The following is a 27,100-nucleotide window of genomic DNA, read 5'->3' on the forward strand; positions in this document are numbered from 1 at the left end:
GGACGGATACTACTAATACAGAAAATAATAAACAAATATGAGCTGTCAGGGCCAGTTGGTGGGGAATCCAAAGAGACTGCGCAGGTGGCAGGCTTTTGCGTTTAACAAAGAAAAATTATGGCAGGCTTCCGATCCTTTTCAGTAGAAGTCAACAGGAAACGAGAAATATAAAAATAGGAAAAGGAATCATCTTGTCATTCTTATTCGGCCATGACGATGATTGGTCCTACGGCGGAGAGGAAAAAGATTTCGGCCGCGAGTTTTGTTGATTACTCGAGAGCTTGAGGGGGTCTCGGAGTGGATTTAAAATACAAAGGAGATGGTTAATTGCTTTGTTTGAACGGACACCCTGGTCTTCCACTAAGCTGCCATTATTCATCAACGGCTTTCTAGGAAAAACAGCTTTTATAGCCGTTGGAATGTTGGACAACGGATAATATTTAAATTCAAAAAAATAGCGAGAACTTAGAACTCAGAAGGGCGGGATGGCTGCCAGAGGAAAATCTTCGCGTTAATTTGCTAGCTCTGTGCCTCTGTCATCGAAATTCGGTTTAATGGCTTTTAACTTTGTTAAGTGCGGAGTAATCTAATCGGTTTAGCACTAAATGTAGCAATGGGGTCCACCATGAGACTCGTGCGCCGACGCCCGACGTGGCTTGGTGGTGCCATACCAATCTACGGAGATTCTCTTTGCCACGTCACCCTGTCACTTCGTTTTCTAAAGGCACGAAATCGGGGGGACATGGGTCCACCAGGATGTGCAATTTAGCGGTCCCACTGTGGGCCCACATTTTTATAGAAAAATCCCAAAAGCTTTAATAGAAAGGGCTATTGCAGGGGTCTTTTTCTTCTGCCCGGATCAGATGTAAGAGCAAGAGCAGGAGCAGGAACAGGAGCAGGAGGAGGAGCAGGGGGGCATCCGTCCAACTCATATTGTGATAATAAGATTATAAATAGCATTTGAAAATTCAAATTTCAGAATTAAGATCAGAGTTCCGTTTTGAATCGTGTACATGTGAATGTGCCGGTAGAGATGCTCCAAGTGGGAATGTAAAGAGGGAGAGAATGCGACTCAACGGAGAGATTCCGGGTGACAGAGGGCGCCCGCTGACACTACGTGGATTACTCTCAGTACATTGATTTCTTCTCTCTGTTTCCGTATCTGCTTCAGTTTAGCCGTTTTCTGCGACGGTGGTTCTCTATTCTGGCCGATCGGTCAGAGTTTGCTGATATCATGTGAGTCATTTCTGTAGGTTTCTCCTCTCCTGTTCTTCTTTTGCTTTATTTTCCTTTTTTGATCCGTGTGCGGTGTGCACGTCTGGAGGATGGTTTTTTTTCCCGTAATCGGAACGCCTGAAACCTGAAGTAAGTGAGAAATACGTAATTATTTCGATTTGTTAAAAGGTAAAAAACTCTTCATATTCATTGATGTCACTCCTGCATACTCAAATATTTTTGTCCCACTTATGATGAACAAATGATAGTTCATGGATCAGACAATTGCGTCGACAGAGAGAATATCATGTGGTCCCTTCGTCATGTGTGTGTCCCCGTGATCTTCGACTCCACGGAAAAGATTCCATCCACAGCCTATCTGCGTATCTGGGTGTCTTTCTGTTGATTTTTTTTCCGCACTGAGATAATATATTGTCAATGAGGCGGTCGTAACCTTTGAAACAGATATTGTGGCGTGACTTGTGGATCTGAATTAAAAATATGGTTTAGTAAAGCCAATGTTTTGATTTTTCTTACACACTTGACTTCTTCGTCTTCCTTTTTGTCCACCTGTATTGATTTCTTAATCCTTGCCTGCGATTCTTTTTCTCTTTGCTCTCGGAAATGGAGGATTTGAAATCCTCGGACATAAAACTTGTTTCTTCTGCATATGTTGTGCTGTCTTCATCAAGGCAACAGCCAAAAATACAGAATATGGATATGTGTATTGATTAATCAGAAGGCCATCACTGGAAATCGCCACCGTAGCCGGATCCCGAGGGACGTCCGAAGGAGCCACAGTCTCCGCTACCATTGCTGCTGCCGGTACTGGTATTTTCCCCTCCCTCTTTTCCGTCTCTCCAAGTCTGCAAGCTAAACTCCGGGGGCATTAGCATGGGTATCCATGCCTTCTCAATTTATGGTATATTTGATCGACACTAGTACATTCTGGTTTGAATTACTTTCCACATTAGCTGTGGAATGCATCGCAAAAGATTGCAGAGGCTTCATACATAGAGATTAGAATTGTATTAATAAATTAGAAAAGAGATGTGACCTTGTGTTAGTGTTTATCTGAATTACTCGGAGTAATTAGCTTGTGGCTTAACTTCAAATATCCAAATCATAGGATGTTGATGCCCTTTTAATTCATTGGCATCTGTTCGATTAAACAAACATCTGCTGAGAAGTTGAGAGATTCTTGTTACTGGGAGAAAAGAAAATCTCACTAGGAGATCAAGTTGAGAAAGCTATCCAAAGGTTGTCTGCAACGTGCAGATGCTTTTCGTTCTCCACTTTCTGCCACTAACCCAAAAAGATGAGTCCATTACTCACTCGGGTAGCCACAAGACCATCGCATGGAAGCATAAACCTCCTTCTGATTTTCTTGTGCTCTTACACGTTGCATAGCCCTTCTCTTGACATATGGCATCCGAGTTGTCTCTTGACACGCCCGATACTCAGCCATGGCACACACTATGACTTTGTTCTCTTTAGGGGTGGCATCGAACCGAGTGGAGTCCGAACCTGCCTACGTTCGAGCCGAACGTCGTCTCGAACCTAAAATTGTTATTGAGATCGAGCCCAAAAATTTTAACCGAGCTCAAGCAGAACTTCGAGCCAAGCTCGAGCTTCAACATACATTTAAAACTTTTTAAAAAATATATATAAAATTATGCATATATTTTATATAAAATTGGGCATGACCTCTACATAAAATTGGGCATAACCTATATATATAATACATATATAAGATTGGGCACGACCTCTACTTAAAATTGAGCATAATCTATGTATATAATACTTATATAAAATTCGGCATGATCTCTACTTAAAATTGGGCATAATCTATATACATCATACTTGCATAAACACTCCATTAAATTGTCTATACATTCTATAAAAACTCCATGAAATTGTTTATACACTCCATACACTCCATAAAATAGTCTAAACACTCCATAAAATTGTCTATATATTCCATAAACACTCCATACATTGCATAACAGTATGAATAAACTCCATATAATAATTAAACATAACAAAATTAAATAAAATATCACTATCAATTTACAATCACCCAAATAAAAACTACAAATCCTTGAAATAAAATCCTATTACTATTAGAGACTTACTAGAAAATTACAAGAAATATTTTTAAAATTTTTTTAGGAAAGTTAAATGGACCCCTTATTGCCTTTTCTAAGGAAATAAATAAAAATTAATAATTAATTTAATATATTACTATACTTATCGATAATTTTTTAATCAAATAAAATATCGAACACAAAATTGCTATAAAAATTGCTTCATGCTAAAAGTATTATATCATCAATTGTCAAATACTTATTCAAAATTTTTCTATACGGTTTTCTAGCCATCTTAGCAAGAAAATCTTACTTAGAAAATTATATGATTTTTTAACAAGAATTTATAATTAGAAAAATACTTTCAAAAAAATGAGGCACTAATGGTCCTTATATTTATACTAAAAATGTCTTTTCAACATTTATTGAAAAAAAAACCACTAATAGTCTCTAGAAACGTATTTCTACTAAAATATCTTTTCAATTTCTTCAAGAGCCATGAGGAAGGGACAAAAAGTTTTTTTTTCCTTTTTATGATCTCGCACGTAGGGGTGGCTTCGAAAAAAATATTTATAAAATTATGCATATATTTTAAAAAATAATGATAGGGGAGGTTCAGGGGTGGCTTCGAAAAAATTATATATAAAATTATGCATATATTTTAAAAAATAATGATAGGGGAAGTTCAGGATTGAATTTCAATAATGGATTAAAATGCACTAATATTAATATTTTTTACTCCAATTATTATCTAGCTTGTTTTGTAACTTTTGAATCTGGCCATAAATTTACTATGGCCTCCTTAGTGCCACTAGATGAAAATTTATATTCTAGAAAAAACTAGAAATATTTTTCCTATGATATATATTCCCAAAAAAACTTTAAATAAAATCCTATTACTATTAGTAACTTATTACAAAATTACAAGAAATATTTTAAAATTTTCTTAGGAAAGTTAAATGGACCTTTTATTGCCTCTTCTAGGGAAATAAATAAAAAATAATAATCAATCTAATATATTATTATACTTACCGATAAATTTTTAATCAAATAAAATGTCAAACACAAAATTGCAATGAAAATTGTTTCATGCTAAAAGTATTACAGCATCAACTATTAAATACTTATTCAAAAATTTTCTATACAGTTTTCTACCCCATCTTGGTAGGAAAATCTTACTTAGAAAATTATATAATTTTTAATAAAAAAATTTAATTAAAAAAATGTTTAAAAAAAACATGAGACACCAATAGTTTATAGAAAATTATTTCTATAAAATATATTTTTAATTTTTTCAAGAGCTACGAGGAAGGAAAAAGTTTTTTTTTTTTTTTTTAACTTTATGATCTCGAATGTGCAAAATCATCTTCGCACAGGGGAGGGGGGATAGTATTTCTCCCCTAATTTCTCCCCTAAACTTACTGGTTCTGGTTTCCTACCGAGACGACGCGGAGGAGACGGAAGTTGCGGTGACGGAAACAGAGGCAACAACAAGGAGAGGAAGAAATCGAATGGACGGCCACAGAGGCGGCCGGCGAGCAGCTGTCGACGGCGATAGAGGCGGCGACAAGAGCCAATGGGAGAGTCTCTCGCTCACACTCCCGCTCCCGATCCCGATCCCTATACCGATCCCGACTCACCTCGAGCTGGCACCGAGCCGAACTCGAGCCACTCGTGAGCCGTCTTAGTTCGAAGCCACCCTTAATTCTCTCTATTTAAACCACAGCTGTTACCACATCATAACATCAAATTTCCAGTTATTTCCATAACAAAGTCAATGGCTCCCGTCTCTAGAAATTGGTAGGGAATATAAATTGGGGTTTTATTGAAGTTTTTATTACAGCTATGAGAGTTTGAGTTTATTATTATTTTCCAACATAATATTCAACATGTGGTCCTGAGTTCTACGAGAAAGCTCCAGACCACTTTCTTCCACTAACGCAAAAACAGCCTCGCCCTCGCACAGCACACGGCGGCAGACATCTATAGCAGATTATCTTGTGCTCCTACTTGGCTTTCTCTGGACACATGGCATCTGAGTTGTCCGTTTACACACCCAAGCCACAGCCACGGCACGCTCCGGAAGGTGTGAACCTGCTGGCCTTACCGAGTAGCCGCCCTCCGCTTCTCTACATAAATGGCTTCTCCCCAGTAAAATCATTGAGTGAGAGAGAGAATTGAAAAACACTATCTTCTCCCTAAGAAGAAGATGGCCGTCGTTAGTATGATAAGGTCGTGGTACAAGAGTCACAGAGATGACGATAGTGTTGTCAATGATGGCTTTGATTTTCGCTCCCCCGTCATGCTGGAAGGCGATGGGGATAATGACGATGACGGTGGTTACGACTACGCCCCTGCAGCGTCAATGGAAGGTGACGGAGATGACGATGACGACGGCGACGGCGGCTATGATTATGCACCAGCTGCGTGAACTCAGAAGCTGTTGTTTTCGTCTGTAATCCTACATAATCACACGACCCAAGAGTTGTACCTTGTAGGGTTTTGTACCGAGGATTTTTTCTTTGTTTTGTTTCTTATTAGGTAAGAGAACTAGGATAGCTAAATCAGCTACATCAAGGTTGGGCTTTTACGTTTTGGCTTCTGATCTCTTGTACTGGGTTTATAGAGTTCAGGGACTGCTTTGGTTAGTGCATCATTTGCTTCGTCTTTCTTTTTCTGGTTTTTTAATTTCGGTAGGAAGCAAACAGTTCTATCGTAGAACACAATCACTTAGTAAGTAGGCAAGCCAATCAACTGAAGTTACTCGAAATTTGATAAAGAGTTTGGAAAATTAACTGTTCTTTAGTTTTAGATCTTGTGAATCATTTTTATTTTTTGAAATGCTCCCAAATTTTCAATTCAGAATTTATGGAAAACCACATATCTAAGTATATTTTCTAAAATAACAGCTAATTGTGTTTGAGATTTTTGGATCGTTGATATAACTGATTGTATGATTTAGTCTTCGGATTCGATGAAATTCAATCATCTCGCTTTTGTAGTACGTTTCATCAATAGGCTCCTCTTACTGTCTTTAACAATGAACTTTCCTTCCAACATCTATATAGTAAATAACTTTTGATTTCAATGAAATAAGGGGAAACGACAACCAAAGATTGTTACTTAGACATTAGAACACCAATAAATTTCGACCAAAATCTCTTCACATTGTTTTTCATGGATTTAGAGATATACACTAAGGGTATTGATGCTTCATACCCTCCACTAGTGAGATAATTATCTCTCATCATGTTAGCTTTGACAAGATATTCTGCCTTATGTTTCTGACAACGCATTTTTTGTACTCCTTTGTTGTTTCTTTCTCATAAGCCCTTCAAGAAAGTTCATTCTCCATACAATTTTCTCCATCTCAAACCTTGAGCTACAACTTTTAGAATCATATTTATCCCCTTGACCATTGGGGTCTTCTAGTGTAGTAGTACATATTATCCATCTCTTTGATTCATTTCCACATGTAGTGGTAATTTATTGAAATCATTCTACTCCAACCACCACCTGTTATTATTAACAATCACCCAAATATGTGGTAAGAATACATCACGTAACAAGTCAACAAAGTCCTCATCATCTAACAAGTCAGCTGATCTTTTGTCCAAGTCATCACACATGTAAGGATCTCAGTCTCTCTAATGATCAAGGATACTCCTGATAGCTAGAAAATCTTCCCTTATCTCTTGATATTAGAAGGCATCAAGAATTCAAATACTTAATCATTGGAGATTTATAAACTTAAAGTAATGATTTTCTCCTATAAAGTCTCTATCTACAATGTTTCAATTTCTTAACATCAGAGAATTGAGAATAAGTCGGACTCTTGCGTCGGTCAATCTTCAATCAATAAAAATTCATTCCATTCATAATACTTATCAATATCTTTTTATATGGTATTAGATGTGCCAAGCATAACATTCCAGGACAAACTCAACATTATGTTGTCATTCTAGTGGTCTTTCAAGTTGCTACTTTTTGGTTTTGTCCTCCTTGCTCATAATGACATCATTCTCTTCCAACAAGTCTCTTTCAGTCCCAAATGCCACTGGTTCTCCCTCCATTTTGGTAACTTCGATCACCTTTCTAGTTGTTATCAAACTCAATGACACCAACTATGTTATCTAGAGGCATCTATGGCTAAATATCATTATGTCTCAAAATATTTTACCTCATATTGACGGTAAATCTTCTTTCCTAACTCCTTTTCTTGCTGCTTAAATAGAGGAAAATCCTCTGCCAAATCCAAAATATAAAACATGGATTCAAAGAGACAAATAGATCATGTGTTAGCTCATTGTCACCATTGTTGAGGAAGTCTATGCTCACATTATTGGTCATCAATTTTTTGGTAAAATAAGGCAACTTGAAAATGTGTCTCTATATGCTCAACAATCAAATTTAAGAGAGTTTCATCTTTGCTAATAGTTAGTTTCTTCAAAAAAGAAGATAGTGCTTCTGTCAATATTTTTCTTTCACAATTCATGTCTTTTTTTTTTTATTCTCTTACATCTATCAATACTCTAGTAAACAATACATACAAAGCCTTTTTTATTGTTGAATGGTCTTGGATCATCTTTTGACAACTTTCATACTATTGTCCTAGACAAACCACCTTTTCCTTCCTATGATGAGATTGTTCTCATGGCTATAAATCATACTCTCTGACTACGGCCATCCCTTTCTTCACCATTGCTATTGATTTTCTCTCTCAATGAATTTTCAGAAAAGGTGGGCTGAACAAGTCTTCTGAGACTAGTTCAAGTAATAGTAATCCTAATTCCTCCAACTAAGGCAAAAAATTTTGTACTCGTTAAACACAAGAAGTTGCCTCCAACTCCACTCAAGTTTGATATCAAATTTGTCTCAAGCTAAACCACACAACTACAATTTGTTGTCATCTTTACAAGCAATTATATCAACTTGAGTCTCTTCCTCATGCATTACAAGCCCTTTCATTGGCTCCCCAACCAAGATTAACTTTGATTCCTCACTATGGGGCTACAACACATATGACCAAGTAACCACTATTTTTTTCACATTGTGATGGTGGGAGATGGAGTCTTCTTATGGTATAAGGCATTGAGATATATCTCTTCCTACTAGGATGTTTAGTTCTCTTTCTTCTCAAAACATTCTATTTGTTCCAGAAATCCTTAATAAGTTGTTATCTCTAAGCACGTCAACAACTGATGATATTTTTTTATAGTGAATTCAATCAGATTTTTTTTTTGTGCTAAATGACCAGGTAACACAATAAGGGATTGTAAGGGAGAGGCAATGTGGAATCTATGACCTTCCACCTACTCATTTTGCATCTATGACAATAACATGTCATATCATGCTTTAGCATAAGCGATTAGTACATCCTTCTTGTACTATTTTATGATCTGAATACTCTAAGTTAATTTCATGTGATGGTAGTGTTTTGTTGTCTTCTTGTGGTAGACGTCAAATGGGAAAATCTTCCAAACTTTCTTTTTATACAAGAACTTCTATTAGGTTTATGAAGAACAAACCTAGAGGGGCTGAATAAGTTTATTAACTTTCATTCTAAGTTTAACTTTTTTTGGTTTAATTCCTATGTATTCTTTTAATTAATTCAAAGTGCAAAGCCAATTTTATAGCTTATGTTCATACAAAATGACCGAGGTATATGTGAAAGTAATTAGTAATTACATACAAAGGGTACATAGGATTTTTACATGGTACACAATCTTTTTATGAATGGCTAATTCACCTCCCAAGATGTTTTAACACCTAGAGGCTCCACTAAGCTTGGGTTACCCTATGACATCTATAATAAATCACCTTGAAGACCAATTACAATGTTATCTACTTAGGGACTCACACCACTCAGTTCACTACAACAACCAACTTATAGTAGCACACCCTCACTTTGATTTATAACAACTAACTAGTCACACTAGCTTAGGCCCACAAAGGAATTTTCCAACTCACTAGGCTACACAAGCGTAGAACAACACAGAGGATTTCACCAACTCACTAGCCACGGCAACCTACGCGCATAAAGGGATTTTCAACATTGTTTGCGTACACAAGGTCTTACAGTCCATGCAACAACAAATATAACTTTTTGAGTTTTACTCTTTAGTCACAATAACTTCTCTCAAATACTTTGGAGTAAGGATGATCTTAGCTACTCAAGGCTTGACTCAAATTGCAAGGATTACTTACTTACGATATAGTCTAATGTAAAATTCCACTCATTAGGTTGTTAACAATCCAAATACAAACAAATTATAGGTACACTAATCCTAAGTACATACTCAATGTAATCAACAACCCATAATAGTTTTTAATGACTTTTTTTTGTAGAAAATATAGATAGCTCATAATAGTCTTTGATGACTTAAACCCTTTCAAATGCCCCGATAGACTAATATTAGTATGTATTGATATGATTTGAAAACAAAAGAGGCTGAAAAAAATTATTTTAAGTGGTAGTCAATCACACAACTATTGAATCAAATATGATCTTAAAATCATCTGGCATGCATTCAATATATCAAGATTTAAGTATTCAATCAAGATTTGGAGGCCTATAATTTCCAGATCTGAGTCTAATATTAAAAAAAATTGAATTTTTGCAGTAAGGGGTCAATTCTTCTCTAGAGTCAACTGCTTTCTCCTTTTTTTTTAATGTTTCTGCTTCTATAGGAGTCAAATCCTATGTAAGGAGTGAATTCCTCGTAGTGCATGTGGATACCTTTTGATCTATTAAAACCTTCAATTTTCTTGGGTATTGACACCCTTTTGTTATGAGCTCCATAGCATCCCAAGTTATCAACAGGCGTAGAAATTAAATTATTTCCCTTTCCATGTATGTTAAATTTGGTTTGGAAGTAATTTGGCGTGAACCAATTGACCCATGGGTCTAAGTTGTATTTCGTCCCCAAACATATTTATTGGGACGGAAAGTTGAATGAAGGCAAACATTGAGTAAATTAATTTTAGCCAAGTCGGATTCTCCTTCAGAGGTCCAGGTTGGATTCTTCCTCAGAGGTCCAGGTCAAGCTTCCTTCAAAGCTCAATCCATTCCATTCCGATTCCACCATTACACGTTCAAAGAACAGGAGTTCTCTTCCAGCGTCAACAGTCAATCTGGAGGGAAGAGAGGGAAGAAGGGTGACGAGATCCATGGCCCGGGAAGATCCCAATATCTTGGTATCAAACAGGTCCACCCTTGGGGATTCCTCTTCCCCAGAGGATTTGCATAAGCTTATTGATGCCAATCGTCAAAGATCAAATGCAGGTATTGATGATCTTCGCACTTCAATGGAGACAATGAATACGACACTAGAGCTCATTCTCCGATGACTTGATGAAAGTGGGGGTCGAGGACCACCGCTGCCAACAACCTATTCTCCGCCAGCCGAGCACCACCAGCCACCACCACCACCTCCTCCACCACCGTTGCGCCACCCCCATCCACCTATGGCACCTCACGCCTAGGGACCAAATTCGGCTCCCAGTTATGTGAAACTGGACTTTCCGACATTTGATGGGTCTAAAGACCCCTTGATCTAGTTACACAAATGTGACTAGTTCTTTTACCATAAAAAAACACCCGCAGATGATCGGGTCCAGTTGGCCGCATACCATATGCTCGATGAAGCGCTCCTATGGTTCCACCAATTTCGAAATGAACATTTGGTTTAGGATTGGGAGACATTTAAACAATCTTGCATGATGAGGTTTGGTCCTCTAGCTAGTACCAATCCGTTAGGCGAATTGATAAATTTTAAACAGACAAGCCCACTTGATGTGTACCAAAATACCTTCCAGGAATGTTTGGCCAGAGCTAGTAATTTTATCAAACCCTCCCAGTATGTTCAAATCTTTATTGTTGGGTTGACTAAGGCCTTGCGTCTGGAGGTTGAATTACATGGCCCTAGAGATTTGGATCACGCTATGAATCTGGCCAGGACAATTGATACTAAACAATGTGTTCTATAGGAATCATTGATCAGAAAACCATCTTGGCCAAGCAGGACAAATACCACTGCGCCATCAACTTATTCAGGGCCCCCACGTACAGGTCCTACTGCAGCCCAACGTGCAGAGAGTTCTTCCTCCACACCACCAGCCCCTTACATAAAAAAATTAAATAGACAAGAGATGGAACAGAGGAGGGCCAAGGGCCTTTGTTTTAATTGTGATGACCAGTATGTCCAAGGTCACATATGCAAAAAATTGTTCAGTGTAATTCTCTGTGAGGATTCTGAGGACATACTACTCGAGGAAGACATTGTTGAGACAGACGAGGAAGGCCCAACTATTTCACTCCATGCCATGATTGTCCTACGCAGTTCCAACACAATGCAAGTTCGGGCACAATTATACCTTCTACAATTACTAGCCTTAGTTGACTCGGACAGCACGCATAACTTCATTAGTCAGCTAGCGGCAGAACAACTTGGGTTAGTAATCCAGCAGAACATGCCTCTTAGTCTCAGAAGCCAATGGGGCCAAAATCGCTAGTGTGGGTATCTCTACAACCACCCCCTTTTCTATTTAGGGCCACTCCTTTATTGTCGATTTCTTGGTGATTCCTTTGGCAGGATTTGATTTGGTACTCAGAGTTAAATGACTCCAAATGTTAGGGCCTATTTTATAGGATTTCAGGCCCTGACCATGACCTTCATAGAGGCCCAACGTCAGATAACCTTGCATGGCACACATGCTACTGTGCCCTACACACTTCAGGCAGTTCAGGTCCAGAGCACCGAGCTCTGTAAGATATCTAAATTACTTACAGACTTTGAAGATTTATTTCAGGCACCTTCTGCTCTTCTGCCTATTCGCCACTATGATCACCGCATTAGATTGCAAATGGGGACTGAATCTGTGGTGGTTCGGCCTTACTGTTACCCTCACTTACAAAAGGATGAAATTGAGCGCCAGTGCCAAAATATGCTCTTCCAGGGAATTATTCAGCCCAACAGGTCTCCTTTCTCATCCCCGGTGTTACTAGTCAAAAAGCATGACAAGTCGTGGAGGTTTTGTGTGAACTACAGGTAGCTCAATGCTCACACAATTAAAAACAAATTTCCCATTCCAGTGGTGGACGAGCTGTTAGATGAGTTACATGGCGCCAATGTTTTACCAAGCTGGACTTGATGTTTGGTTATCATCAGATTCGAGTTCATCCTTCAGATGTGGAGAAGACCGCGTTTCGCACGCATCATGGTCATTTCGAGTTCCTCGTCATGCCCTTTGGTCTCTCCAATGCGCCATCCACATTCCAGGCCCTCATGAATGAGGTATTTAGCTCTATCTTGCAGAAATATGTTCTTGTTTTTTTTATGATATATTGGTGTATAACAAACACTGGGACGAGCACCTTCAGCACCTTCACCAGGTATTTACTCTTCTCTGCTCCCATCATTTGGTTTTAAACAAGTCCAAATGTTCTATGGGTACCTCCAAGGTGACATACTTGGGCCAAGTTATTTCAACAGTTGGGGTGAAGGTTGACCAAAGCAAGATTCAAGCCATCACAGACTGGCCTCCTCCCACCTCCATCACAACGTTAAGGGGATTTTTGGGCCTCGCTGGGTGTTATAGAAAACTTATCCGCAACTATGGCCAGATTGCAGTGCAGCTCCACAATCTCCTCAAGAAAAATGCTTTCACATGGTCTGAGACAGCGAATCATTCCTTTCAGTAGTTGAAGGAAACATTATCTTTAGCACCGATTTTGCAGCTCCCGAATTTTGATGAGTTATTTGTAGTGGAATGTAATACTTCGGGCGGAGGTATAGGTGCAGTGTTACATCAACAAGGCCACCCGATCGCTTATTTTAGCTAACAACTTGGCCCACACCATCACAAATTAGCGGCTTATGAAAGGGAATTAATCGGTTTAGCTAAAACAATCCAACATTGGCGGCCTTATCTCTGGGGGCGCCCATTTCTTATTCAAACCGATCATTGCAGCTTGAAGTATCTTCTTGAGCAACGTCTCCACCTCCCCTCAACAACACTGGTTGAGTAAGCTGATGGGGTTTGACTTTACAGTTGATTATAAACCTGGCAGTTTGAATGTGGGGGTTGATGCCTTGTCTTGCCGGGACGTTCCAGAGCCACACTTACATGCTATCAGTCAGTCCAGAGTTCTTTTGCTGGATTCTATTCGGGAGGAGACACAGCAGCATCCAGAACTCATTACATTATATCATGATATTCAGCAGGGGACATCGGATATCCATTGGACGATCCAAGATCGTCTTATCTTGTTCAGGAACATGATTTTTCTGCACCACACCTCGCCACATATTCCCAATATCTTAGCATCTTTCCATGGCAGTACACATGAGAGCAGACAAAAAACATATTTCTGCCTCAGTAGAGATTTTTATTGGAAGGGTATGAAAAACAGCGTAACAGATTATGTGGTAGCTTGTCAGACTTGTCAACGGAACAAAGCTGAATCATTAAGTCCAGTGGGGTTGCTCCAACCACTTCAGCTACTGTCATAGGAATAGTCAAATATTTCCATGGACTTCATTGATGGCCTCCCCCCCTCTTCCGTTAAATCCGTTATATTCATTGTGGTTGACCGCTTCTCCAAGTATGGCCATTTCCTCCCTTTGGCGCATCCCTACACAACCGCTCACATGACTCAGATCTTCATGGATAACATTGTCCGGTTACATGGGATGTCTGCGTCCATTACTAGGGATAGGGACACCATCTTTACAAGGTGGGTTAAGTGGCTGGCATGGGCAGAGTTTTGTTATAATACATCATACCACAGTGCCCTCGGTACTACTCCGTTCAAGGTAGTATATGGCAGGGATCTGCCTCAACTTTTGTCGTATGAACCAGGTACATCCAAGGTACCTTGGACCAGGCTTTAGCAGAAAGGGACGCCATGCTCAGAAAGGTGCGCACTCTTGCCCAAGCTCGCTTAACTTCAGAGTTCTGAGTCAGATACCTAGCCAATACAACCTGAAAAGACTAGCCGTTTAAGGTGCGGAAAGCCAAGTACCTAACTTAGACCACGAACTCTAACAAGAGTGGACGGAACCACTCTAACACCTACCCCGCCTATTCTGGAGCCGCTTCTCACGGGATACGAACGCGGGCTGTGGCGTGCCTAGCTCTGATACTATGTTAAAGTCCTAAGCAAGAGTACTTCCCATAAGGTCACCCATCCTAGAATTACTCTTGCCCAAACTCACTTAACTTCGGAGTTCTGAGTCAGATACCTGGCCAATACAACTCGAAAGGACTAGCCGTTTAAGGTGCGGAAAGCCAAGTACCTAACTCAGACTACAAACTCTAACAAGAGTGGACGGAACCACTCTGACAATGATAAGAAGCACTGGGAAATGTTCTTCTCTCCCGGGGATTATGTGTGGCTACGTCTCCAACATTACAGGCAGCTGTCACTAAATGCCTCCAAACGTCACAAACTCTCCCTGAAATATTATGGTCCCTTTCAGGCACTGGATCGCATTGGCATAGTCGCCTACCGCTTGCAGCTTCCACCAGAAGCCAAGATCCACAATGTGTCTCACGTCTCCCAATTGAAGGCCTTCCAGGGAGACTCCCCATTGCTGCACACCCCTCTGCCACTGCTACATGAAGGTCGAGTTCTTTCTACTCCAGCGCAGGTGTTGCAAGCTCGCCGCATTCAAGGTGATTGGAAGGTTCTAGTGCAGTGGGTTGATGCTGACCCTAGTGACACTACATGGGAGCCCTTAGCCGCTTTCAGGGCTCTCTACCCCTCTTTCGAGCTTGAGGACAAACTCTTTCTCTAGGAGGGGGGTGATGTTATGGACTCCATAGCATCCCGAGTTATCAACAGGCGTAGGAATTAAATTATTTCCCTTTCCATGTATGTTATTTTTTGTTTGGTTTGGTTTGGATGTAATTTGGCATGAATCAATTGACCCATGGGTCTAAGTTATATTCTTGTCCCCAAACATATTTATTGGGACGGAAAGCTGAATGAAGGCAATCATTGAGTAAATTAACTTTAGCTAGGTCAGATTCTCCCTCAGAGGTCCAGGTTGAGCTTTCTTCAAAGCTCAATCTATTTCATTCTGATTCCACCATTACACGTTCAAAGAACAGGAGTTCTCTTCCAGCATCAACAATCAATCTGGAGGGAAGAGAGGCAAGAAGGGTGACGAGATCTATGGCCCGGGAAGATCCCAACACCTTTCCTCCTTCATCTTTACACAAAAGTCAAATTATGTACTAAAGAGTAGACTCTTCCTAGTGGGGCTCAATACCCTTTTTTTCTATCGAAACCTTATGTTTTCCTGGGTGTTGACACCCACTTTTCTTTTAGCTATGACAAAAGTCAATTCCTTTTATAGAGATCAACTCATTTGCTCCTTTTTCACTCTATGCTCAATTCCCTTTTGTCTTTTCACATCAAGGCTTTATCTTTCTTGTTGACTTGCTTGACTTCTATTCATGAGCTCAACTCCTTCTACCTTTAGCCTTTCAATTCTTCAATTTTCAAATTGAAGTAGTTTATTTTTTACTTTGTGATATACTCCTTTTGTCCATTTTGCTTTTCTTTCCACTTTTGGGTTGACTTTTTACACTAAATGATTCTTCATTTCTCATGTTTGGTCATACAAAGGATATTTGAATTATGTGCTTCCTGGCATGAGTTGCTCTACCTCTAGTCCTCAATAGCGAAAAAATATAACCAAAGCCCTGCTCCTCGATTCTCCTCTCAATGGAACAAAAAAGGGAATGTTAAAAAAGAGAATGTTGAAGAACCGTAAGTACAATATTGATATTTTTAAGAGAGAGAAAGATGCCAGTTTAACCTTAATACTAGTTAATTATTTTTTAATTTCATATATGCAGTTGAAGTTTATGTCGTCAATCACCAAAAGTCAGGAAGAAATCTTTGATTTATTCAGCAGAATAAGATATTTCAGTCTTCTTGGATCTTTCGAGCCCCATAGCCTATGTCTCACTCCCTTTACGATGCCGATGGTACTGTAGAGCCTTCCAATCCGCTCGGGTTCTGCTCTATTAGTGGATTCCCAAAAAGCGGAAAAATCACAAGCGAGTTTGCTGGAGCATCAAGTCCGCGCAGTCCAGACTCTAGAGAACCCCATCTCTTTACCAACTCCTCACCTCCAGAATTACGATCAGGGATCGAGAGGGCATGGAGAACGGAAGAGGGACGAGTAGATACTGTAAGCCAAAAGCCGTGGTGGTGGGCGGGAGCATAGCAGGACTCTCCTGTGCACACGCGCTAATTTCTGCGGGTTGGGATGTGGTGGTTCTGGAGAAAACCGAGGCGCCTCCGACGGGCAGTCCCACCGGTGCAGGCCTGGGCCTCGACCCTCTCGCCTGCCGCTTCCTCCATTCATGGCTCCCCCAGCCACAAATTCTCCTAGATGCCACCTTACCTCTTGCAATCGACCAGGTACTTTTGTTGATTCTACCCCTTGATATTCGAATTTACCTACTTGACAGTTAGTACTACATTGGCCTCAGTTGATTCTCCGACGGAACACTCTTCCTTACTCCTACATATTGTCTCATGTCTAGTGATGGCCTGAGATATTTCAGTCTTGGATTTTTGTTCCGACCGAGAGTGATACGATGATTGTTATATTCTACTTCAAAATCACCATTTTTGGGGGAAGTACAAATGGAAATCCTGGAATCCAGCGCTTGGCCCGTCAAGAGCTCGGAACAGAAATTATTATTCGTGGGAAGGTGATGCCTTTTTTTTTTCCGTTCCTCACAAAAATTAGCTCTGTGAGCAGAACCAAGCAACTGATAGCGAGAAGAAGATCAGCTGGACACTGGCGAGAGATGAACAATTCAATTTTCGAGCTGCGCATTGGGCAGACCTTCATGGCCTTCTGTACAGAGCTTTGCCACCGGGTGTTGTTCAATGGGGTCACCTGGTCCTGTCTTTCCAAATTATGCCGGATCACGCCTCGGTTAGAGTTGATGCCAACGTTCTCCCTACAAATGAAACTGTGGAGATTACAGGGGATCTACTAATCGCCGCAGATGGGTGCCTCTCTGCTATTCGTAGAAGATTTCTACCTGATCTTAAACTGAGGTTAGTAACTTGATCCCTTTCACCCTCCCCCTCTTCCTCACATCCCCGTCCAAAAAGTTTATTCACTTAGAACTTTGATGTATTTCCCTATTGCCTATTGGTGCTGTGATTCACCTTAAAATTCGTGGTTCAATTCACCTTGATGAACGCGAGTGGAAGTTTACGACTGCATTCTCCTTTGACTAATGCAGGTATTCGGGTTACTGCGCATGTAGGGGAGTTCTTGATTTTTCAGGAAACGAGAACTCTGACACCATTACAGGCCTCCGTAGGGCTTATCCTGACCTTGGAAATTGCTTATATTTTGATCTAGCCTCTGGCTCTCATTCTGCATTTTACGAGCTTCCAAACAAAAGGATCAATTGGATTTGGTATATCAATCAACCCGAACCAGAATTTGAGGTATGGATGCCATCCTTTACTGTTTTTATCTTCCTGAAGTTGAATCTCCGCATAGTCGAAACTTGTAGGGGCACTCAATTTCCTCATTACAGGGACATTCGGTGACCATGAAAGTTACCCCCGAAATGATTGAGAAGATCCACCAAGAGGCCGACAAAATCTGGATTCCTGAATTGGCCAGGGTCATGCAAGAAACCAAGGACCCGTTCATCAACGTCATATATGATGCCGATCCTCTTCCTCGGTTATTCTGGGATAATGTGGTCTTGGTAGGAGACGCCGCTCATCCTACATCCCCCCATGGCCTGAGGAGCACAAACATGTCGATCATGGACGCGGGAATCTTGGGCCAGTGTCTTCAGAAATGGGGTCTCGACAAACTGGGTTCCGCTCTCGAAGAATTTGAATCCATCAGACTCCACGTTGTTGCAAAGCAAATCTTATACTCACGGAGACTGGGTCGGATTAAACAGGGCTTAGTTTTTGATAACGATAATAAGATATTTGATCCCAAGAATGTTTCTTCGGAGGACTGCAAGGAGCTTCGGCAGAGAAACATGCCGTTCTTTGAACGTGTACCCTTTCCTAGCTGATTTAATTCCTGATTCTGCAGTTGTAATTGTTCTCTTCTCCTGTCTTTTTTTCCTGTTCTGATCTTATTGAATGTAAAACCGAATCTAGAACTAATTAACAGAAATCTAGTGCAAAAGAGGAATTGAATCACATTGGTGTTTGCAGTTACTCAATTTTGATCCGAGAACTAGTTGAAGTGATATCACAGAATCAACTCTCTCTCCCCAAAGATGTAAAGTTGGCTTGCCATACTAGATTTGAGATTAACATTAAAAACTGAGTATATCAACTATTATCACAGTTAAGTGTTCTTCAGTTTTTTTTATATAATTATAATTAGTCGAGGTCCCACGAAGTTGCTTTCTTTCAGAAACGAAGATGAAGTAAATTACCTGCCCAGAAAACTAAAATGATTTGTCAATGAATTGCTAAACGCCCAAAGTGTCTGAAGAATAAATATGAACTGTAACAGTCATCCAGTTGACTGGAAGGTCGATGAACAATTTAACATTTTCCTTTTTTATGTTCTTTAAAACCAGATTATTTCACCGATCCAATTGCGATTTTCTGGAATAGTACATTTAACACGAAGGAAATTTTTACCGATTACGAATCCCCTTGCTTTGGTCCGTATCTTTCGACTCTCTCGTCGATCCACTCTCTCATGTCCTTCAGGACTCTCTCGCTGTTCTCGTCCAGCTCCCCCTGTATCAAAGAATGGTACATCCCTTCGTACAGCTTCAGCGTCTTGTCGTCGCTCGACGCCTTTTCATACAACATCTTGGACGACTCTGGGGACGCCACGCCGTCGTCCGTTCCGTGAGCCGTCAGAAACGGCGCCGTCACTCGCTGGAAGTTGACTTGTATGTATTCGCACACTCGGAGCAGCTCTCTCATCGTTCCCACGCGAGGAGTCCCGGTGTACCGTCTCGGATTTCCCGCGATGATCTTCAGCTTTTCCGGATCCTTGATGGACTTCCCCACCATCTTCTTGTCAGGCATGGCGGCCCAGGTGTCGGCAAGCCCGAACAGCAGCCCATAAGCGAAGAGGCGGAGCCTGGAAGGTTTCATGTCTTCAGGCATGACGAAGAGGGGAGCCGAGAAGATGAGCCCCGTCCACGTCCCCGGCTCCGATTGGAAGTACATCAACATAGTTGCGGCGCCGCCCGCTGACTCGCCCAGGAGAAACGCCGGGAGGTGGGCGTAGGACTCACGCTTACGCACGCTGAGGAAGAAAAACAGCGAAGTGGCGGCGATCTTCTCCATGTCGCCCAGGTAGCAGCGAAGGCCTTCGGACCGCCCGTGGCCGAGCATATCGGCGGCGTACACGGCATAGCCCCACTGCGCGTAGGCGATACAGATCTTTTGGAAGAGCCAACCAGTGTCAGAGCCGTAGCCGTGGGTCATATAAACGGTACCCTTGATTGGGTGATCTAACGGCAGGAATTCTTGCGTGAAGATCTTCCCATTAGGGGTGTCGGCGTAGGATTTGGTGTTTTTAACGCGCTGCGAGGTGTAGTACTCCTCTTCCGGCATGTCTCCCCAGAAGTTTGGTGGCGGTGGTTCTGACGTCATCGCGGCTGCCTTTAGACGATGGACGGATCGGAGGAGGGGTTGGATCTCGGGGATAAAGAGGAAGGACCTCCTAGGGGTTTTAAAAGTGGACCGCTGCGGGGAGAGAAGCGGTTTTGGGAAGGAAAGAGTGGTTTATACCAACCCTGTTCTGGTTTTGGCGGGTAGGAGTTGGTGTACCAACTTCCTGGTGGTGGGGGCCACGGCGCACCACGTTGAAGTCTTCTTTGATAGAGGATCAGAACACACGAAATGGAAACCCATTGTCCTTTTGCTTTTCTTAAAGATAAGTCTGGTAGATCGAATTGTCCTTAATTGCCGAGAAGTACAGGTTCTAGACTGGGAGGAGGTAGCCGAGACTAGCCGTTATTAACTGAGACGAGCACACGATTTAAGTTTTTGAAAGTTCTACATGCTTTCTCCCATCCGGAAACCTAGGATATTCACTAGACTCACCAAAGACAAATGTCTTTCTCTTCTTGAAAATTGCAGTAGCCTGAAAGAACTGAAGCAAATCCAGTCGCAGGTCTTCAGGGCAGGTCTACACCACAACAAGGATGCTCTAAACAGGATGATGTCTTTCTGCACAGACCCTCAATTTGGGTGCTTAACCTATGCGGAGAAAATCTTTAGGAACATCCAGAACCCATCCCTGTTCATATATAATTTGTTGATTAAAGCATTTACTAAGAAGGGTAGAATGAAAAGTACCCTTCAGTTGTTCGACAAGTTGAGGTGGGGTGGCCTTTCGCCTGATAATTTCACGTTTCCTTTTGTTTTAAAGGCAATGGGTTGCTTGAAGCTGGTTTCCGAAGGACAGAAGATCCATGGTTTTATTGTAAAGCGTGGGATGGAATTCGATGCATATGTGAGGAACTCACTGATGGACATGTACTCTGAACTAGACTGTGTCGAATACCAAACGAAGTTGTTTGATGAAATGCCTGACAGAGATTTAATATCTTGGAATGTAATGATTTCTGGGTTTGTCAAATGTGGGAAATTTGAAGAAGCAATCGCAGTTTTCCTGCAGATGGAAAAGGAAGGGGTGGGATACGACGAAGCTACTTTAGTTAGCACTCTTTCTGCTTCTTCTGCCATTAGAGATGTGGAGTTGGGCAAGCGAATCCACCATTATATGGACGAAAAGCTGGAATTTAGTATTGTTCTTGGGAATGCATTGCTTGATATGTATTCCAAGTGTGGCTACGTTAGTCTGGCTCGTAAATTTTTTGAAGAGATGCCCATGAGAAACGTGATCTCTTGGACTAGTATGGTGTCTGGGTATGCAAATTGTGGTCAGCTGGATGAGGCTAGAAATCTCTTTGAAAGGAGCCCAACGAGAGATGTAATTCTGTGGACTGCTATGATTAATGGGTACGTGCAATTCAGCAAATTTGGCGAGGCCCTGGATTTGTTCAGAGAGATGCAGATTAAAGGGATCAAACCAGATAAGTATACAGTTGTGAGTCTTCTGACCGTTTGTGCCCATCTGGGAGCACTAGAGCAAGGAAAGTGGATCCATGAATACATAGAAGACAATATAAGTATAACAGACTCTTTTGTTGGCACTGCTCTCGTTGACATGTATGCAAAATGTGGATGCATAGAGAAGTCTTTAGAAGTATTTAGCAAAATGGATAGGAAAGATACAGCATCCTGGGCAGCAATTATTTGTGGTCTTGCCATGAATGGGGAAACAAATAAAGCTTTGAATTTGTTCACTGAGATGACTGAGTCAGGAGTAAAACCTGACAATATCACCTTCATCGGCATTTTAAGTGCATGTAATCATGGGGGTTTAGTGGAGGATGGTCGGAGATATTTTGATTCCATGAAGAGGGTTTATCAGATAGAACCCAAGTTAGAACACTATGGCTGTTTTGTTGATCTACTTGGCAGGGCAGGTCTGTTAGCAGAGGCAGAGTTCTTGATAGAGAAAATCCCAAATGATGAGCACGCATTACCACTGTGGGTCTCCTTACTTGGGGCTTGTAGGATCCATGGAAATGTTGAGGTAGGTGAAAGATTGGCAAAACGGCTTGGAGACATCAAATCTTGTAACTCAGGTATGTATACACTGATGGCCAACATTTATGCAGCAGCTGAGAAGTGGGAAGATGTGACCAAGTTGAGAAGGAAGATGAAGGATCTTGGAGTCAAGAAGACCCCTGGCTGTAGTTCGATTGTAGTGAATGGCATAATACATGAGTTCCTTGTCGGAGATACTTCACATCCACAGTCAAGAGGGATTTATTCTCTCTTGAGCTGTATAGCCAGATCAATGGACTCAGAGGAGGAATTATTCGACTTAACAACCCTGCTGTTTTCAGCTGATAATTCAGCAGAAACTAGAACAAAGAACAGATGGAAGACGTGGTGAACTTCCAAGTTGTCCGAGGAGATGAGAGGAAAAGAGAAAAATTAAAATATGTTCAGTTGAATTCTTCAATTTTCTTATTACTTTATTAGATCCTTACGGATCCTGGGATTCATTCAACCCGACAAGCAATATGGAATGCACTGGAAGTGGGTAATGGAAGGAGATATGCCTAGAAACCATTGTGTTTCTTTTAACCATTTCTTGCTTGATTTGCATAATTGCATTTTAAAGATATCCAAAGATGAAAAAACAACAAGAATTCTATTGGGGTCAGGCTGCAAATTCTCCTCACAAGGCATTTTGGGAAGTCTAACAAGAATCTTAGATCAATCACTGCGTGGCTACTAAAATAGAACGATTTATTATGTAGCATGTGATTACAGATACAGAGCACTACTCGTAGGTCAATGGGATACAAATATGCAAACATGGTGAAGCAGAGAGTTTCAGCTTTTGCCTTTTCAGTGAAATCAAATTTCCAGAGACGGGAATCTTAGAGTAAGATACAGGTCTTACTATATCAATAACCAAGTTTATAGGAAACTAGATGGACAACGAATGAAGAGGGTAAAGAGATGAAATGTACAAGTTTAGGGTTACAAGATACCATAGTTTTTCAACGGGGAGGGTCGACCTGCTACTCGGCTGGATTGGTCTCACCCCTTCTTTTTGGGCATGTCCACTCCAACCCTCCCTGAGTCCAGCCTTGAACTCGGGCTGGGTGACGACCCAATCCCGGGTCAGAAAACCACGCAAGAAACTGAAGTCCAAGACCAAATGGACGCTGTATCATGTAGTGTAACAGCCAAAACCTTCAATATAACACTCAAAGCCAATGGAAGAGGGTCTAATTTTTTTTATAGAAGCAGATGACCCATTATCTATATCCGTCCAAGTTCCAACTGAGCCATACTACTCTTTAACTGAGAGAAGAAGATGACATAAACGGAGGAATACTGATCTGCCACACCTAGCAGTTACATATAGTAGCTTCTAGCACAATAAGTACCAATTTATTAACCACAATAAAATCATAATTTTTTATTAACTGAATAATATTTAAGAATGTTCAAAATCACTCCAAGACAGTTATGATAATAACTAAAGTGCAAATCAATTTATTGAATATATGCATCAGAGTTTCGACTTCAGAAATACTTGTACAATAAATCATTCACGCTGATGCAGATTTCCTAAATTGAGCCTTATTGGAAAATGCATGTTGCTTTTTTGCTGACGAGACTAAAAAACCAATGCTGGTAATGATGCATAAAACCAATGCACTGGGAACGAACCAAAAAGGGTTTCCTACATAAACTAGTGCACTGTCATGAACCAACCAGAACAAAACTTAGTTCCAAAATCCAGTACAGATACAGAAATGTAGAGAAATTTTCCATTGAAGACCGAGCACATCCATCTATTAATTCAAAACACTTACGATGGCCAAAACACTAGTACATCCACCTATTAATACAAAACACTTACGATGTCTTTGCCGGCCACGTCGCTTGAGCTGACATAATGATCCCGACAATAACTCCAAACAGCCCAAGTGCACTTCCGAAGATTTCAATCACCAAAATCTTTACAAAGAGTGAGGAATTCTGAGCATCAGATAATGCACAACTGCTTCCAATAACTCCCACACAAATCCTATTGATAGATAACACAAAGTTCAACAACACATACAGAACAACCATATAAAAGCAAACGTTAGTGATACAAAATCAAGAAAAATATTATAAATCACCATCTCCATCTTCTACAACATACTTAATTTAATTAAAATTGAAGTTAAAACATACCCGCAGACAAGATTCGCAAAGCCCACAATGATGCCAGAACAAAAGATTGCATACCCAGCTCTGAGAGACTCCGGGGCATACATTTTCGATGAAGGAACACTCTCTAACTTGGTTTGTAAAATAATTGCCACAATGACTCCATAAATAGCAACAGCCTCACAGAAAATAACACTGAAACAGAAAACAGAACAGAAAAGGTAAATCCACACAACTTGCATGGGAAAAGCCAATACAACATTCAAACTATAAGAAACAAAACATAGGGAAAAAATACCAAACAAAAAAAAAAAAAACAAAGAAAAAAGTTAAAACTGCAATGTTAAATCACCTATACGATGCAGATGCAATCAACAAACCCATCATTCAACAAGCTAGCAGAGTTAAAATAGTTATGCAATGAGGATGAGATTCATCAACAGTTGGAGCGAACAGAGAGTGCATTTGATAACTTTTTATCTGCAGTCATACTCAATAATATTGGTGTTAAAATTGCAAATTCCTTTGCTTTTGCCTGTCTATTAATCATATGAAAACGGAATAGCCCAAGCTTTGCAGGAATCTTTAAAAGTCCAACATTACAGAAAAGCAACAGACCCTAGGTCACCATACTATCAGTACACCCAGTTAAAATTGTTATGCAAGTGCATGAGAATCATCAACAGTTGGCAAGTATGGAGGGTCCATTTGGTAACTCTTTATCTGCAATCTTACTTATCTCCATTGGGGTAAAAATTGCAAATTTCCCATGCTTTTAAGGTTAGCAGAACTCTTTATCGATCTCACAGAAGTCCAATACAGAAAGGATTACATGGTTCACATTGGCTAGTTTAACTGGGATGAACCAGAACCACTCCAAATTCAGTATGTAACATATCTTAAAAAATTGAAGACTAATGAACAAAAAGAAAGCTAGCCTAATCTAGTGATATGATAATTGTTCTATTTGAAAAGAGATATTTTTAAAATTTCAAAGTAAGATGAACATAACTGTTGAATCAGGAAAGGACTTCACCTGAATACTGATTCATCTAACTGAATCCAAAATGAGAGGAACCGGTAGTTTCAATTCCTTCAATTTGCACATAATTTGGAATTTCAGATAACATGGAGTCTTAAGGTATTAGTCATGTGGGTCCACGAAATCCAGTTTTTCAATCCATGAACTTCCAGTTAACAAATTGAAAATAAAAGATAATTGCAGTTATGATCTCCTATAAACATCCTCTCTGGCAGCGCCAACTTGGATCATCTCAAAGGACAAGGTATGAATTGTGTTAGACCCTTAGCTCAGTGACATTCATGGTATTTGTCAGATCCAAATTTTAGGAAGTTTTATAGAAACTAAAAAAATAATTTTTTATATAAAATTGTGAATGATTTATTAAAAGACAACAGGAATTTCACAGAGGGCTGGGAGAGCCCTTAAGCCTCCAGAGGAAGAGGGAGGGATCTGCCCACAGTGATATATTGACAGGAGATACCCTCCTTAGTAAAAGAGTCAACAATGCAATTAGCATTACTTAAGGTATGATTCCAAGATATCTACAAAAAAATTACCCTCCTAAGAAGGTAGGCCCAATAAACTCTTGTTGTAGTATTCAACTGAAAGCAGTTAATACCTCGACTAAGCATGTTGTAGTCGTAGTCTCTCCAGGAAATTGTTGCTATGTGATCTCATGCTTTGTTTTTATCTAGCTATAATAACCAGTTGGCACATTAGTTAAGAAATTTACTGTCTGTCATCCAACATTTTACAGGAACTGTAAAAAAGAGTGATGCTCATCATGAATTCTTGGGCACGGTTCAACAATTTCATTCTTAGGCCTTGATTATAAGAACTGGGTTTAAGAATATTTCAATTCAAAATTTACTGATATGGAAATCATTCTTCTCTTTGTGAACCCTCAATCACATCTATCAAAAAGCATGGCTTGCTCCAACATATGGGCCACATCTATATACTGCTTTCTTGTTCATCAGCTGGTGCACTTCCACATATCTGCTGGAACTACAAACTTTAGGAGCTCTTGAAGAGAACAAAAATTTCTGTTTTCAACTTAAAAACTATATCTCAACAACTATAGACACACACTTCAACACTAAAACAGGCAGAACTAACTAACATAGACTTGAATACAAGGAACTTGTGACTGGCTTTAGTTTCTTTTGAAAGATTAGTAACTGGCTTCAATTGAATGGTTATGACATCAAAGCCAACACTATAGCGATCTGCATTTACTTCAAGCAGCTCAAAGAAGTAACAATTGCAGGAAATTTTCACAATAGCAGCACATTTGCAATCTTAAATATGTCTACGACCAAACAGATTATTGTTAGAATAATCATGACACATAGTCTTGATATTGAGAAGAAAACGAATAGTACCAGTGGCATTAGAAATAAAAAAGAAGACAAACAAAGGGATTAGGCAATTAAAATTACTCACCTAATGAGATTCTTGGAAGTAATACGAGGAGCTTTGATCGCGGCTCCAATCAAACTGCTGCCAGTAATATATATTCCCCTAAACAAGCAAAGCGGAAGGAAATACATCATAGTTGTTAAATTAAGAAATTATCAGACCCAAGAGCTACCAATAAAATGTGGAAATTTTTCAAAAAATTGATATACTTACCAAGCAGCACCTAAAACAGAAACGCCGATGGAAACTGCAATTCCTATGGCCGCCCATGTATATGGAGAGATGTGGACCGCCATCTACTGCGACTATTCGAAAAAAAAGACTATCGCTACTTCGACAACTCGATCTTCGATTTCACGATGAAAACTATCTAAGAACTACAAGAGGCGTCTATGGAATCGGAGGAACTTTGCCGTTAGATCTGTATCAGTAACTGTGAGGTTGGTCGAAAGAAGGATTAGAGAGAGTGCAGCGTCTTCACGGATGCCACCCACTTCCTGTGGATCACCTTTAGTGGGCCGATCCATAAAATCTAGAAGCATACGA

At 40.3% G+C, this 27,100-nt stretch overlaps 4 protein-coding genes across 4 annotated transcripts; 2 read left to right on the forward strand and 2 right to left on the reverse strand.

The window, feature by feature from the left end:
• Positions 1 to 16,401: 16,401 nt before the first annotated feature.
• On the forward strand, positions 16,402 to 18,502 carry LOC137946463 (uncharacterized). The gene is made up of 4 exons (XM_068792771.1): positions 16,402 to 16,743; positions 17,090 to 17,394; positions 17,586 to 17,796; positions 17,889 to 18,502. The coding sequence occupies exons 1-4, from the start codon at positions 16,480 to 16,482 to the stop codon at positions 18,387 to 18,389; spliced, it is 1,281 nt and encodes a 426-aa protein (XP_068648872.1). The 5' UTR covers positions 16,402 to 16,479; the 3' UTR covers positions 18,390 to 18,502.
• Positions 18,503 to 18,768: 266 nt separating this feature from the next.
• LOC137945609 (caffeoylshikimate esterase-like) lies at positions 18,769 to 20,031 on the reverse strand. The gene has a single exon (XM_068791554.1). It carries the CDS (start codon positions 19,942 to 19,944, stop codon positions 18,976 to 18,978), a length of 969 nt encoding a protein of 322 aa, XP_068647655.1. The 5' UTR covers positions 19,945 to 20,031; the 3' UTR covers positions 18,769 to 18,975.
• A 186-nt stretch (positions 20,032 to 20,217) lies between these two features.
• On the forward strand, positions 20,218 to 22,425 carry LOC137945614 (pentatricopeptide repeat-containing protein At1g31430). Its single transcript, XM_068791558.1, has one exon. It carries the CDS (start codon positions 20,354 to 20,356, stop codon positions 22,322 to 22,324), a length of 1,971 nt encoding a protein of 656 aa, XP_068647659.1. The 5' UTR covers positions 20,218 to 20,353; the 3' UTR covers positions 22,325 to 22,425.
• A 1,022-nt stretch (positions 22,426 to 23,447) lies between these two features.
• On the reverse strand, positions 23,448 to 27,013 carry LOC137945618 (V-type proton ATPase subunit c''2-like). Its single transcript, XM_068791563.1, has 4 exons — positions 26,768 to 27,013; positions 26,579 to 26,656; positions 24,133 to 24,303; positions 23,448 to 23,980 (listed from the first exon to the last, which is right to left on the reverse strand). The coding sequence occupies exons 1-4, from the start codon at positions 26,848 to 26,850 to the stop codon at positions 23,809 to 23,811; spliced, it is 504 nt and encodes a 167-aa protein (XP_068647664.1). The 5' UTR covers positions 26,851 to 27,013; the 3' UTR covers positions 23,448 to 23,808.
• Positions 27,014 to 27,100: the final 87 nt, after the last annotated feature.

Source organism: Aristolochia californica, unplaced genomic scaffold (genome assembly GCF_029961685.1).
Source record: "Aristolochia californica isolate CCGP_79_NKW_82.1479 unplaced genomic scaffold, dmAriCali1.0.hap1 SCAF_12, whole genome shotgun sequence".
Lineage (NCBI taxonomy): Eukaryota > Viridiplantae > Streptophyta > Magnoliopsida > Piperales > Aristolochiaceae > Aristolochia > Aristolochia californica.